The 15,399-nt window shown below is 45.2% G+C and overlaps 1 protein-coding gene across 1 annotated transcript; it reads left to right on the plus strand.

Annotated features, from left to right (window-relative positions):
• The first annotated feature begins 4,145 nt into the window (after positions 1 to 4,145).
• On the plus strand, positions 4,146 to 5,611 carry ZSCAN4 (zinc finger and SCAN domain containing 4). Its single transcript, XM_024979495.2, has 3 exons — positions 4,146 to 4,532; positions 4,656 to 4,821; positions 4,914 to 5,611. Exons 1-3 carry the CDS (start codon positions 4,146 to 4,148, stop codon positions 5,609 to 5,611), a joined length of 1,251 nt encoding a protein of 416 aa, XP_024835263.1.
• Positions 5,612 to 15,399: the final 9,788 nt, after the last annotated feature.

Below are 15,399 nucleotides of genomic sequence, written 5' to 3' on the forward strand. Positions count from 1 at the left end.
TTACTTAGCAGACTTTTGCTTTGTGCTTGCCATGTGCCAGCGAATACTCCGTGTGCTTCACATGTAGTAATTATGTTGGCTCTTGTGGCAATTCTGAGCTGGGTGTCCTTAGAAATCAGAACCCCCATGACAAGGATGGAGGCCTGATGGCATCATGTATGGGGGTCACACAGCTTGGAAATGCCAGGCTCCAGATTAAAAACACGGGTAATATGGGGTGGGGGAAGGGTTGTTGTGTTTTGTTTTCTCTTGAGATAAAATTGCCATATATATTGTATTAGTTTCAGACATACTACGTATGACATGATATTTGCATGCGTTGGGAAATAATCACCACAGTAAGTCTAGTTAGCATCCATCAGCGTACATCATTACCTTTCTTTGTCTTGTGATCAAAATACGACAATTTCGTATTCCAACAATTGTCGAAATATGACAATTTCGAATTCCAAGTCTCAGCCATAATGCTGCTCTGCAGCCTTCCTTGTGTGAAATTGAGTGCATGTCTGCAAATGTGACCATGTGGTCTGTGTATGCCTGGAGAAGTCCACAAGAGATCACATGGGACTTCTCTGGCCACCCAGTAGTAAAGACTCGAAGCTTCCAATGCATGGAGTGTGGGTTTGATCCCTGGTTGGGGAACTAAGATCCCACATGCCACATGGCAAAAAAAAAAAAAAAGAGAGAGAGAGAACTCATACAGAGTCCCAGGGTTATTACACCGAGAAAAAAAAAAAACAATGGAAACCCATGAACGTGGATACAGATAAGCAGCCGCTACACCTAAGGTGGGGAGGGAGGGTAAGGACAAGCAGAGGCAGAGCCTGGTGGAACCAGGAAGGACTTGGTGCTTTTCACTGAGAGCAAGGGGAGCCACAGAGGGAATTTTAAGTGGAGCAGTGGAGTCTGACCTGAGCAGATCAGCATTTTAAAAAGGCTGACTGAACAGGTGTGGTAAGTGGATCGTTGTTGTTTAGACACACTGAGTCCTATCCAGCTGTTTTGAGACCTAGTCGTCTGTAGCTTACCAGGTTCCTCTGTCCATGGAATTCTCCAAACAAGAATATTGGAGTGGGTCACCATTTTCTTCTCCAGGGGATCTTCCCAACCCAAGGATAGAACCCAAATCTCTTCTGTCTCCTGCATTGGCAGGCAGATCCTTTATCACTGAGCCAGAAGCCCTGATTAGGGGGAGGGCAAAGATGTGTTTAGTGTTCTCCTATAGGGTTTTTCCTAGAATTATCTTTGCCTCATTCATTGATGAGATCAGGGTGGCTAATCTGATCAGATCACTAGGGTTAGGTTGACACAAAGCATGATATCAGTTAACAGAAATTAATTAGGTATTTGGAAGCCCACATATTAATCCCAACAAACACCCCCACTTTCTGATCTTGTGGCATGAATTTACTTTACAAAAAAAAAAAAAAAAAAAACCCTCAAATCCAGAGACTTCCCTTGTAGTCCAGTGGTTAACACTCTGCACTTTTACTGCTGAAGGCATAGGTTCAATTCCAAGACCCATGGCGGAGCCAAAAAAATAAATGAATAGTCTTTGAAATGTCAATCGTATAGAAAAATAAAAGAAAACATCAGAACAATAATATAGTAAGAGGATTAAATCTTTTGTTTGACATCCCAAGGGGTGTGCCTATAGTTCTTGTCGTTTAGTCATTCAGTCATGTCTGACTCTCTGCGACCCCATGGACTATAGCTCGCCAGGCTCCTCTCTCCATGGAATTTCTCAGGCAAGAATACTGGAGTGGGTTGCCATGCCCTTCTCCACAGGATCTTGTTGACCCTGGGATCAAATTTGAGTCTCCAGCTTGGCAGGCAGTTTCTTTACCTCTGAGCCACCAGGGAAGCCTGTGACTATGGTTGCCCAGATCATATGCTTTACAGTTACAAATCAGCATTGAGCAATGCAAGCTTCACCTCGGAATCTTACACTCCAATGGAAAAGGACAGGCATTAGAGACAGAGCAATATAAAATGATTACTTTGATAATATCAGTGAAGCAAGGACAAATATTTTTCATAAGGAAGGATAATTGTTGATGGAAAAAGAGAGACAGAGGTGAAAGTAAAGGGAAAGTTTTTGAAGGAATGTATCATCGAGCTGACACAGGGTGTAGCGGGCTGGGTCTGCAGACTCTTGTGTCTGCTGTAGGAGTTTCCAACACAAGATGATCATGTGGATGGATTCCAGCCTGCCTATTTCATGCACTTTATTGTCCTTTTTTTGGTAATAGTTTGTTTTCTTGTAATGACTGAAGGAATATCTTTGTATTGATACTGGATCATTGCCTTCATTCAGTTCAGTCAATTCCAATTATTATTTAAGACTCCATTTATTATTTTAGGACTTACCTGGTGGCTCAGATGACAAAGCGTCTGTCTACAATGCAGGAGACCTGGGTTCGATCCCTGGGTTGGGAAGATCCCCTGGAGAAGGAAATGGCAATCCACTCCAGTATTTTGCCTGGAAAATTCCATGGACAGAGGAGCCTGGTAAGCTACAGTCCATGGGGTCGCAAAGAGTCAGACATGACTGAGCGACTTCACTTCACTTCACTTTTATTATTTTAAAATAATTGTTTTGCTGTCTTTTTTGGCCACACTGGGTCTTAGTTGTGGTATTCAGGAGGATCTTGTTCCCTGACCAGGGATGGAACCCAGCAGGAGGATCTTGTTCCCTGACCAGGGATGGAACCCAGACACCCTGCATTGAGAGTGTTGAGCCTTCGTCACTGGACTACCAAGGAAGGTCCCCCATTCACTGTTTAAATCTTTTTTAAAACTATTTATTTATTTGTTTATTTTTAGTTTTTGGTTGCACTGGGTCTTTGTTGCTCTGTGTGGGCTTTCTTTAGTTGCGGTGCACGGGCTTCTCATTGTGGTGGGTTATTCTGTGGCGGAAGACAGGCTCTAGGTTCACAGCCTTCAGTAGTTGCAGCACACAGGCTCAGTAGTCATGGTACCCAGGCTTCATTGCTCCGTGGCATGTAGAATCTTCCTGGACCATGGATCAAACCCGTGTCCCCTGCATTGACAGGGGGTTCTTATCCACTGTACCACCAGGGAAGCCCACCCCCCCTTATTATTTTAAGTTAAGTTGAATGTTTTTATTGAACAGTAATGCACATTAAAAAAAAAAAGAAAAGTGAAAGTATATGGTTTGGTGGATTTTGACAGAGAAACATTCCTGTATAACTCCCTCCGAGATCAACAGGTAGACTGTCGCTCACTAAAACTGGAAGTTCAGCATCCCAGGAACCCTCTCTTTAGTCCCAGGCAAACTGGGATGGGGTCCTCCATAAGTACCTATTCCAGGATCTACCAGTGTTTCCAAAAATGTAATCAACATCCTAAATAATATTGATAATACTTAAATGTTTTTCAAGGAACATGAATGAGAAGAAAAAAAATGCATAGTTTAGTGCCTGAATTATTTCATTTAACACTGTGTTTTGTGGTTATTCTATGTTGTTGCATAAAGAAGTTCATTTCTTCTCAGTCTATCAAATATGCCTTGACATCAACTAACTGTAATCTGTCCCATTTAATGCTGGACACTTAGATTATTTACAGCATGGAAATATTATGAATTATGTTGATATAAACATTCTTGTATATGTCTGTGATGCACATGAATATATTTTTTCTGTTGAGTACAGGCAGAGAAGTAAAACTGATGAGTCACAGGGAATGCATAAATACAGATTTATTACATACTAATCAAAGCATTTCCAATGTGAGTTCTCACCAGCAGTGATTGAGAGGTCACTCCAGGTCCTCCAATCCATGCCACAGTTAACTATTTTATTCTAGTGCTTCTGGGAGGTAGTGATTTTGTAGCTTGTTGTAGTTTTATTTTACATTTCTGGGATTACTAATAATGTTGCCATTTTCTCCATTAATTTATTCACTAAATGTCTAGCAGAATTGGTCCATGAACTCAGTTGAACCTGGATTTTGATTGTTTCTTTTCAACTATGACAGTGTTGTATTTAACTACATATTTCTTCTGTCTCTAGCTTTGCAGTCCTTAAACATCCACCTGTTGTTGAAAGAGATTACCTGAGAAACAAATCAGTGGGAACTGAATCCCTCAAGTTGCAGCTCTTTGAGAATTCTTGTGAAGAATGTCTTCAGACCTCAGAATCTCCTTTGAAGGTGAACCATCCAGGAGGGGTCCTGGGCCAGAAAATTCACCCACCCAAGGATCTGCCATCCAGGAAGAAGAGGGGATCCCTGAGTTCCCCAGCACGCAGCTCAACTTACTTCGAGACAGCAATAATTTAAGTGCAAGACATGAACTGCAAAGACTCTATCATTTATTTCACTCATGGCTGCAGCCAGAAAAACACAGCAAGGATGAAATAATTTCTCATCTGGTCCTGGAACAATTTATGATCAGTGGGAACTGCAGTGACAGGTCCACTTTACAGGAGAAATGGAAAGCTAGTGGCAGAAACCTGGAGAAACTCATGGAGGACCTGACAGATGACGGCATGGAGGTGCCCGGCTTGGTAAGTAGGGTTCTAAGCACAGGGTGAGGGGCGTGGGCGTGTCAGAAATAAGCAGTCTGTTGGAGTTGCCTGGAAGTAGAGAAAGAAGAGTTATTACAGACAGTAACCAGGCTCCATTCGCAGGTCCATGTTCACATGCAGGGACGGGAAGCCCTCTTTTGTGAGAATATGCCTTTAAGACAAGTCATCATTCACTTGACAAAACAGTTACCGGCAGGAACCCCAACAAGAGAGAATGCGGGGACACTCTCCTGGACTCCTCAAGATACGTCCCTGGAAACAGGACAAAGTGAGTGGGCAGAGCCCAGGTCCCAGAGGGGTGGCCCATGTGGGCTCTTTCTTGGGTGCAACTTCACTGAGTCACTTTTTTGCCCCCTACAGGAAATGAAGGTAAAGAAAATGATGGCAACATTTCTGTGAAAAGTGACAGTATTACTAGTCCAAGCAATCAGATACCTTCCCTAATCATTGTCCAAGAAGAGAATCATCTGAGGCTGGAAGAAGGAGGTGTTTCTCTGGAGAATCCACGGAACTCCAGAAGAGGAGCAGGCCCAGGCCCCTCCAGGCCCCAGGATGGATCCCTGAAAGGACCCTCCTCTCAAGATGTCCTCATGGAAGTGGAACGAGACCAGGTCACCCCTGAGCCTGTTTCTACCCTCCAGAGCTCTGAGGGGACTTCTGCACGTGGGGAACCCCAGGAAAGATCCCTCAGAGCCCCAGAAGTATACAGATGTGAGAGATGTCCCAAGACCTTCAGGTATTCCTCTCGGTTCAGAGTTCACCAGAAAAGACACAATAATGAGAGAACATATATTTGTGCCGAGTGTGGCAAAGGCTTCTTCCAGGCATCAGACCTCCATGTGCATCAGAGGATTCATACAGGAGAGAAGCCCTTTGTGTGCAGCACATGTGAAATGGCCTTCACCCACAAAACCAACCTTCGGACTCACGAGAGAACCCACACGGGAGAGAAGCCCTATGAGTGTTCCCTCTGCCAGAGACGCTTCCGCCAGTCCTCCACCTACCACCGCCATCGTAGGTTTCACCAGAAAGCTACCCTCAAAAGTGCTCCACACTAAATTAAGCTGCCTTGGTTACGGTCCCAAAGTGATGGATATAAATATGTATGTGAATATGTAGATTTCCATAGTATTTCTCCATTTAGAATATACTTTATAAAAATAATTAACAGAAAAAAGAAAAAAAGTGTTGGCTTTCCTGACAGTCCAGTGGTTTGGACTCTGTGCTTCCACTAGAGGGCATGGGTTCCATCCCTGGTCAGGGAACTAAGATCCCAAATACTGCACAATGCAGCCCAAAAAAAGTACAAATAAAAAAATAGAAAAAGAAAAAAATTTTAAAAATGTTAAGTAGAATTTTCTAATTGTATTTTCCATTTATTGTTTCACTCTCCTAAAATGCAAGTTTATGGAGGGCAGGGGATTTCTCCATTTTGTTCACTTAAGTACCTTGGTTGCCTAGAAAAGTGTCTGGAGCATTTCAAATAACCAATGAATGTCTCACAAATGAATGGATGTGTTATATTGGTGTTTATTCTTTAAACTTTAGACATGTGCCTTATGTGAGAAGACAGTGAGTTCCAAGCCCAGGACAAAAACACCGGCTCACAGTGGTCCTGTCAGACTTTCCCTGCCTGCTCTCCTGTCCTCCACTCACACCCTTTACCTCTAGTGCAGCCGCAGGCACCTAAAAAACGTGAGCAGAGATGGAAACTCAGAAAAGAAGCCTAACCAAAGAAAGGAACCCTTTATATTTAAAAAATATATAGTCATTTCTTAAATTCAGTGGCTTAAAATTTGATAGGTAAACTGGACCTAAATAAAACTGGTGCTGAAAGTTGCAGGATGCAGTTTTATTAACAAATGCCAGAAAAGTCCAACGTGTTCCATTCATTTCTCCAGTAGATGGAGCTTACGGGTGTGAGCGCGCTTACTCGCAGAATCAGTTTGAAAGTTCACTTTGGAAAAAGTGGATTCTGTGTACAGCCAAGGCAAAGGCATATATGCCAGTTACTTGGAATACATTTGTGAACTGGTATCCAGTAGGAAATTAGGGTTCAGTTTCACTGAGAAACTGGAAGGTGCCATGTAGAAATGCCTGAATTCTGGAATGGGGCGTTCTGCTGGGTAAATCTGACACCTCTCTGATTCCCTTGATGCTTCCACAGAAGGGAGAACTAGCTGAGTGCAGATAATGTGGAGATGCTCCAGATAAATGTAGAGAAGCCCTCCTTTAAAAAATAAAAAGCATTGCCATCTCTGAAGGCAAGTTTTAGAATAACTTTTTTTTTTTAAGAATAACTATTTTCTTAAATTATCTATTTTTTGGTTGTGCTGGGTTTTGGTTTCTGCACATGAGCTTTCTAGGTTCATTAAGTGGGAGCATTTTCCTTGTGGTGCAAAGGCTTCTCACCGTGTTGGCCTCTCTTGCTGCGGAGCACAGGCTCAGTAGTTGTGGCACAGGTTTAGTTTTCCCTTGGCATGTGAGCTCTTCTTGAACCAGAGATAGAACCTGTGTTCCCTGCATTGGCAGGCAGGTTCTTATCCACTGCACCACCAGGGAAGTCCTATCCATCTTCTTGCTTGGGCTGTTTCCAGGTGTTTTGCTACTGTGAATATTCTTGAAAATCTTGGTATTAAAGAAGGCTTTTCTTTGGAAAGACCTCTGGGAGGTGGGCTATGAAACATAGCAAAAATACGTGTATTGGAGTCTGCCCAGTTCCCCAGAACAGAGCTCTGAAACCTCTCGTATTTTCCTAAGAGATAAAAACACAAGGAGCATCTTCTGTTCTGCTCTTTGGTTTTAGACTCTGGCTCCCGATACAGAAGCAATTAATGCTTTGAAATTTCTAGGATGAAAGGAGTGTCTTTCCATCTCTTAGTGAGGTGATGCTTGGTGGGTTCCTGGATGGCTTCAGGATGGGGGCTCATCACTGGAAAGAGCAAACCATGATTAGAAACTTGAAACATTTAGCTCCACTCCGCCATCCTTCTGGAAGTGGAGAGGGACTGGAGTTAATCATGAATCCTGCCTTTTAAGTTCAGGACTTGGAGTTCTTCCCAGCTAAAGAACACATCCATGTGTTCTTGCCAGGAGGGTGGCAGGTCCCAACTCTACAGGGATAGAAGCTCCTGAGCTCAAAGACCCTTCCCAATCTCTCTGTACCTCTTCATCTGAAAGTTCATCTGTATCGTTTGCATTTCCCTTCCGCAATGCCGGAGACCCGGGTTCAATCCCTGGGTCGGGAAAATTCCCTGGAGAAGGAAATGGCAACCCACTCCAGTATTCTTGCCTGGGAAATCCCATGGTCAGAGGAACCTGGTGGGCTACAGTCCATGGGGTCACAAAGAGTTGGACACGACTGAGCGACTTCACTTTCACTTTCACTTACGATATAGTAAACTGGTTAAGTAAGCGTTTCCCTGACTTCTGGGAACTGTTCTAGCAAATAATCAAATTCAAGAAGAGTGATCAGAGGAAACTGATTTGCAACCAAATAGGACAGAATTTGTGGGTAATGGGGGAACCACTGCAACTGGCCTCTGAAGTGCGAGCCAGTCTTGTGGGACTGAGATCTTGACCTGAGGGAATTGCACTAGGTAAAGTTAGTGTCAGAAAGACACCCAGGTGGCGTCACAGAGAACTGGTTGGTGTGAGAAAACAAATCACACTTGTGGTATCAGAAGTGTTGAGTGTGGTTACTCAAAAAAAACACCTGTGATTTCCCTGGTGGTTTAGTGGTTAAGAATCTGCCTTGCAATGCAAAGGACACTGGTTCAACTCCTGATCTGGGGAGATCCCACATGCCACAGGGCAATTAACTCGGTGCACCACAATTACGGAGCCAGCACTCTAGAGTCTGTGCTCTGCAACAAGAGAAGCCACCACAGTGAGAAGCCTGGACACCTCAGCTAGAAGGTAGACCCCATTCTCTGCAATGAGAGAAAGCCTGCAAGAAGCAACGAAGACCCAGCACAGCCAAAAATAAGAGTAAATGAAAAAAAAAAAAGATACAGGCACACCAGTTTTCATAGCAACACTGTTTACGATAATCAAGACATGGAAGCCTCCTAAGTGTCATCAACACATGAATGGATAAAGAAGACATGGGATATATTTGTTGTTGTTTGGTCACTCAGTCTTATCAGATGTTTTGCAACCCCATGGACCATAGCCCAGCAGGCTTCACTGTCCATGGGATTTTCCAGGCAAAAATACTGGAGTGGGTTGGCATTTCCTTCTCCAGAGGATCATCCTGACCCAGGGATTGAACCCACATCTTCTGCATTGCAGGTGGATTCTTTACTGCTGAGGCACCAAGGAAGCCTGTTGTATGTATACATATGTGTGTGTGTGTGTGTGTGTGTGTGTGTGTTGGACTCTCTGCAACTCCATGGACTGTAGCCCATCAGGCTCCTCTGTCCATGGGATTTCCCAGGCAACGATACTGGAGTGGGTTGCCATTTCCTACTGCAGGGGATCTTCCTGACCCAAGGATCAAACCCATGTCTCCTGTGTCTCCTGAACTGCAGGCTCATTCTTTACCTGTGGAGCCATTTGGGAAGCCCATATATATGTGGAAGCCCATATATATATATGAAATATTCAGCCATAAAAAGAATGAGTTTCTGCCATTTACAACAATATGGATGGGCCTAGAGAGTGTTATGCTTAGTGAAATAAATCAGTGAAAGATATTCTGCTATCAATCATGTGTGGAGTCTAAAGCTGAATTAAGAGAATGTATATGACAAAAAAGACTTATAGAGAGGAAACTAGTGCTTATAGTGGGAAGAGGGGGAGAGGGAGGAAAAAGATAGGGGAAAAGATGCACAGATCAAACTACTATGTGAAAAATAAATAAGCAACCAGGATGTATTGTACAGCATAGGAAAATATAGCCACTGTTTTGTGATAACTTTAAATGAAATATAATCTATAAAAATATTGCATCAACATTGTATTGAGTCACACCTGAAACTAATATAATATGGTAAGTCAACTATACTTCAATAAGAAAAAAATAGTGTTGAGTATGGTAGCAGAGTAAGAGTAAAGGAAAAACACAAGTATTTCTCCGATTCCTGGAGGCAAACATTTTCAAATTGATTTTTATCCATTACCGCATCATTAGCATTATAAAAAATCTTGGATGTCCACGTCTTCTGAAATGCTTAGTATTGTAACTAGTCTGATTTTAATACCTGTCCTTTGAGTACAGTTTATTGGAGTCAGCAAGTAAGATAAATAAATTTTTTTTTTCCAAAAAAGACTTTTTCTCTCCCTCCTCTACTTAGGCAACACGGTTAGGTTTTGCAGGTTAAATGCGCAGTCGACACATCTCCTTGACAAACCAGTTGCCTGTCCGACTCCACTTGGCACCATGCTGCTAAGTCACTTCAGTCGTGTCCGACTCTGTGCGACCCCACAGACGACAGCCCACTAGGCTCTTCTGTCCCTGGGATTCTCCAGGCAAGAACACTGGAGTGGGTGGCCATTTCCTTCTCCAATGCATGAAAGTGAAAAGTGAAAGTAAAGTCGCTCAGTCCTGCTCGACTCTTAGCGACCCCATGGACTGCAGCCTACCAGGCTCCTCCGTCGATGGGATTTTCCAGGCAAGAGTACTGGAGTGGGTTGCTATTGCCTTCACCACTTGGCACCATACAGGTATGGAAATTATAAATAGAAAGAGTACAGGGCCTCCAGCAGCTCCAATCCCAGTGGTTATAGGTAGAGTTCAGCAATACAAAGGTGGGCTCCCGCTGGTCACCTCCTGTGCATTCGGCTGAGGTGGAGACTCTGCTGTGAGTCCAGATTAGCACGTTTGGGGAGTTTCTGAGTGTATTTATTTTATTTACTATTTTTGTCTGTGCTAGGTTTTCCTTGCTGCGACTATGTTTTCTCTAGTTACGTGAGTGGGTTCTACAGTGCGGGCTCAGAAGTTGTGGTGCCCAAGCTTAGTTGCTCCGCTGCATATGGGATCTTCCAGAACCGTGGATCGAATCCGCGTCCCCACATTTGCGGGCGGATTCTTAACAACTGGGCTCTGGGGAAGTCTGGGAGTTTCTGCAGACACAGCTTCTACAAAACCTATGACCCCTGTAGCGAAAGCATGGAGTCTTAACCACTGGACCGCCAGCGAAGTCTCATGACAATGTTTTTATAGGGTGAACTTCTTTTAAAGTTATTACAAACTAATGGCCATATTTCTCCGTGCTGCGGAGAACTTTTCCTCGCTTAGGTGGCTGCCAGTCAGGTTTCCCTAACTCTAGCTTGCACAGACGTGGAAACTACAGTAACCAGAGGGCAATGTGCCGGAAGGTGGCGGAGTTGAGCCAATTAAAGCCCAGGACTGAAGTATTTCCCTGCGTGTGCTTGGCGTGGGGGCGGGACTTCCGGCGTCCTCCTTGTGGCGGTCGTTTTGGATTGTTTGAGGTCAGATTTGGAAAAGGAAATGATAATCCACTTCATTATTCTTTCCTGGGGAATCCCATGGACAGAGGAGCCTGCAGGCCATGGCCCATAGGGTCGCAGAGAGTCGGACACGACTGAAGCGACTAAGCACGCACTCACGCAGGTCAGATTGCCAGCTTAGAGTTTCAGAGCCAGGGATCCTAAAAAAGAAGGAGCTGGAGGCTTCCACAGAGGCCGGTCCAAGACTTGGCGGCGGCACACCTCGTGAAAGTGAAAGTCGTTCAGTCGTATCCGACTCTGCGACCCCATGGACTCTATAGTCCATGGAATTCTCTAGGCCAGAATACTGGAGTGGATAGCCGTTCCCTTCTCCAGGGGATCTTCCCAACCCAAGGATGGAACCCAGGTCTCCCACATTGCAGGCTGGATTCTTTACCAGCTGAGCCACCAGGTGGCATACCTCAGGGCGACCCAAAACAGGCAGAGATCCAGATCTCCCCGCCTTACAGACTCCGCTCCGCTCCAGTGGTGGCGATGCTGAGGGACCCACCCCAGGTAAACGAAACGTTCGTCCTCCGAGGAATCACCGCCCTCGCCACACCAGACTAAATCCCCCAGTGACCGCAGCCCAGGCTGTAAGGTATAATTCAAGACGAGGCAATGAAGAAAGGAAGACGACCTCAACGGAAACAGGTTACCTTTATTCAGGCAAGGAGGGGCGACTGTCGGTGTAACGACCAGGCTGAGCACGTGAGGGATCAGGGAGGCTTCATATTTAAGGGGAGGTTTTGCAGAAGCTATATGGGAAGATTTAGTCAGGTGGGGCATTCTGGGTAATCTTTAGCTGAGATGGCAGTTTGTGGATGAACAGAGGCAGGGGGTGGGGAGTCCAGGAGGTGGAGGGTCCCGGGCTGATGCAATCTGCCCAGAGTATCAGGGTGGGACTTAAAATTCAGTTTTGTCATCCCCGAAGTCAGGTAGTTCAGCAAGGGCCCTTGAGGTCGTTATCTTCTTTTCTAAGCCTGAGGACTCCTTCACTCCAGACCCTGAAGTCATAAAAAGATGGGGGAAAAGGGCGCTGTATCTCTCTGGCTACTTCGTGCTGGGTCGGGGCCAGAGCTCTGGGTCTGAAACAGAGGCTTGTACTAGGGCCCAGGGTCCCCTTTTTCTGGTGTCAAGGTGAGGCTCTCAAGAAGGGTCTTGACCTGGTCTCAAGAGATGGCCCAAATCCGATCTTGGAGAAACCTTTGAAAGAGATTGAAGAAACAGGGTCCAAATAAGAGGAGTAAGATAATAAGTACTAATCATCCCAAGAAGACATAAGAAAGCCTTCCTCAGCGATCAATGCAAAGAAATAGAGGAAAACAACAGAATGGGAAAGATTAGAGATCTCTTCAAGAAAATTAGAGATACCAAGGGAACATTTCATGCAAAGATGGGCTTGATAAAGGACAGAAATGGTATGGACCTAACAGAAGCAGAAGATATTAAGAAAAGGTGGCAAGAATACACAGAAGAACTGTACAAAAAAAGATCTTCACGACCCAGATAATCACGATGGTGTGATCATTGACCTAGAGCCAGACATCCTGGAATGTGAAGTCAAGTGAGCCTTAGAAAGCATCACTATGAACAAAGCTAGTGGAGGTGATGGAATTCTAGTTGAGCTATTTCAAATCCTGAAAGATGATGCTGTGAAAGTGCTGCACTCAATATGCCAGCAAATTTGGAAAACTCAGCAGTGGCCACAGGACTGGAAAAGGTTAGTTTTCATTCCAATCCCAAAGAAAGGCAATGCCAAAGAATGCTCAAACTACTAGACAATTGCACTCATCTCACAGGCTAGTAAAGTAATGCTCAAAATTCTCCAAGCCAGGCTTCAGCAATACGTGAACCCTGAACTTCCAGTTGTTCAAGCTGGTTTTAGAAAAGGCAGAGGAACCAGAGATCAAATTGCCAGCATCCGCTGGATCATCAAAAAAGCAAGAGAGTTCCAGAAAAACATCTATTTCTACTTTATTGACTATGCCAAAGCCTTTGACTGTGGGAATCACAATAAACTGTGCAAAATTCTGAAAGAGATGGGAATACCAGACCACCTGATCTGCCTCTTGAGAAATTTGTATGCAGGTCAGGAAGCAACAGTTAGAACTGGACATGGAACAACAGACTGGTTCCAAATAGGGAAAGGAGTACGTCAAGGCTGTATATTGTCACCCTGCTTATTTAACTTATATGCAGAGTACATCATGAGAAACACTGCGCTGGAAGAAGCACAAGCTGGAATCAAGATTGCTGGGAGAAATATCAATAACCTCAGATATACAGATGACACCACCCTTATGGCAGAAAGTGAAGAGGAACTCAAAAGCCTCTTGATGAAAGTGAAAGTGGAGAGTGAAAAAGTTGGCTTAAAACTAAACATTCAGAAAACGAAGATCATGACATCTGATCCCATCACTTCATGGGAAATAGATGGGGAAACAGTGGAAACAGTGTCAGACTTTATTTTTGGCGGCTCCAAAATCACTCCAGATGGTGACTGCAGCCATGAAATTAAAAGACGATTACTCCTTGGAAGAAAAGTTATGACCAACCTAGATAGCACATTGAAAAGCAGAGACATTACTTTGCCAACAAAGGTCCGTCTAGTCAAGGCTATGGTTTTTCCTGTGGTCATGTATGGATGTGAGAGTTGGACTGTGAAGAAAGCTGAGCGCCAAAGACTTGATGCTTTTGAACTGTGGTGTTGGAGAAGACTCTTGAGAGTCCCTTGAACTGCAAGGAGATCCAACCAGTCCATTCTGAAGGAGCTCAGCCCTGGGATTTCTTTGGAAGGAATGATGCTAAAGCTGAAACTCCAGTACTTTGGCCACCTCATGCGAAGAGTTGACTCATTGGAAAAGACTCTGATGCTGGGAGGGATTGGGGTCAGGAGGAGAAGGGGATGACAGAGGATGAGATGGCTGGATGGCATCACTGACTCGATGGACGTGAGTCTGAGTGAACTCCGGGAGTTGGTGATGGACAGGGAGGCCTGGCGTGCTGTGATTCATGGGGTCGCAAAGAGTCAGACACGACTGAGTGACTGAACTGAAGTGAATGGTCTCAAGAAAGAGAGCAACCAAGGGAGGGCCAGTTGGAACAGGCTTTGAGGAGTGGAAAGATTTTGTTAACTCTTTTTTGTGGTGTTGGATTCTGTCTCTTAAGTTCCCACGTTGCAGGCTGGATTCGTTACCAGCTGAGCCACCAGGCGGCGTACCTTGGGGTGACCCAAAACAGGCAGAGATCCAGATCTCTGCTCCTTATAGACTCTGCTCCATACAGAGTCCGATGGCGGTGGTGGCGACGCTAAGGGACCCACCACAGGTAAAGGAAACGTTCGTCCTCCCACCACCCTCGCCACACCAGACACTAAATCCCCAAGTGCCTGCAGCCCAGACTCCAGGGTCCAGGATGTTGGGGCCGTCGTGGCTGGAGCCTTGTGTCTGACAGACAGTGTGGGGGCTCAGACACTTCAAGCTCATCTGGGTCCTGGGCTTGCCAAGGGTACTAAGCGTCCTGAGCTAAGGATGCTGGCCGTGGTTGTCTCCAATTCTCAAATGACCTCCCTTTTCCCACAGATTTCTGTACCGTGGAATCACTTAGTGATAATTCTTCCTGCAGTTTATTTCAGGCTCTCCTTAGTCCTTACCCCACTCTTATGGTCTCTGGACGCTATTAGCATCCTGGTATTGATCTGCCGCTCTTCTGGGCCTTGGGCTTGGGGACCATGAACACATTCCAGGCCTAGAGTTATATAGAGTGGTTTCCATTGTTGGCGACCAGTCGAATGAGATAAGGAAAGTACCAGCTTAGGCATAAGTACTAGAAAGTACAAAGTCCTGGAAGAGGCGTAGAGACGGTTCAGGGATCTGCAGGTATCTTTTCTTTCTCATGGGACTGGGAGCAGCGGAGCAGGAGGTAGTTCTGGAACTGCCTTGTGAGAACTGGATGTCTCCTCTGGAGGTGGTGGCTCAGACAGTAAAGAAATCTGGCCTGCAATGCAGAAGACCGGGGATTGGAACCCTGGGTCGGGAAGATCCCTGGGTCAAGAAGATCCCTTTGGGTAGGAAATGGCAACCCACTCCAGTATTCTTGCCGGGAGAATTCAATGGACAGAGGAGCCTGATGGGCTATAGTCCATGGGGTTGTAAAGAGTGGGACATGACTGAATGACTGATACTTTCTGAAGGTGTTGGGAGCATTGAGAGATTTGGAGCAGTGGAGACAGGTGATCTGCCCCAGGTCGCAACACACTCTGTGTTGCTGCAGCACTGAGAACAGTACTGGCCTCAGGGTGGTGATCAGAAGGGCAAGAAGAATACTGCTATAGTCTGGGTGAGGCTACTGGTTGCTGGACTAGGGTGGTGGCCGTGGGAGAAGTGGCTGG

This window comes from Bos taurus, chromosome 18 (genome assembly GCF_002263795.3).
Source record: "Bos taurus isolate L1 Dominette 01449 registration number 42190680 breed Hereford chromosome 18, ARS-UCD2.0, whole genome shotgun sequence".
In the NCBI taxonomy this organism is placed as follows: domain Eukaryota; kingdom Metazoa; phylum Chordata; class Mammalia; order Artiodactyla; family Bovidae; genus Bos; species Bos taurus.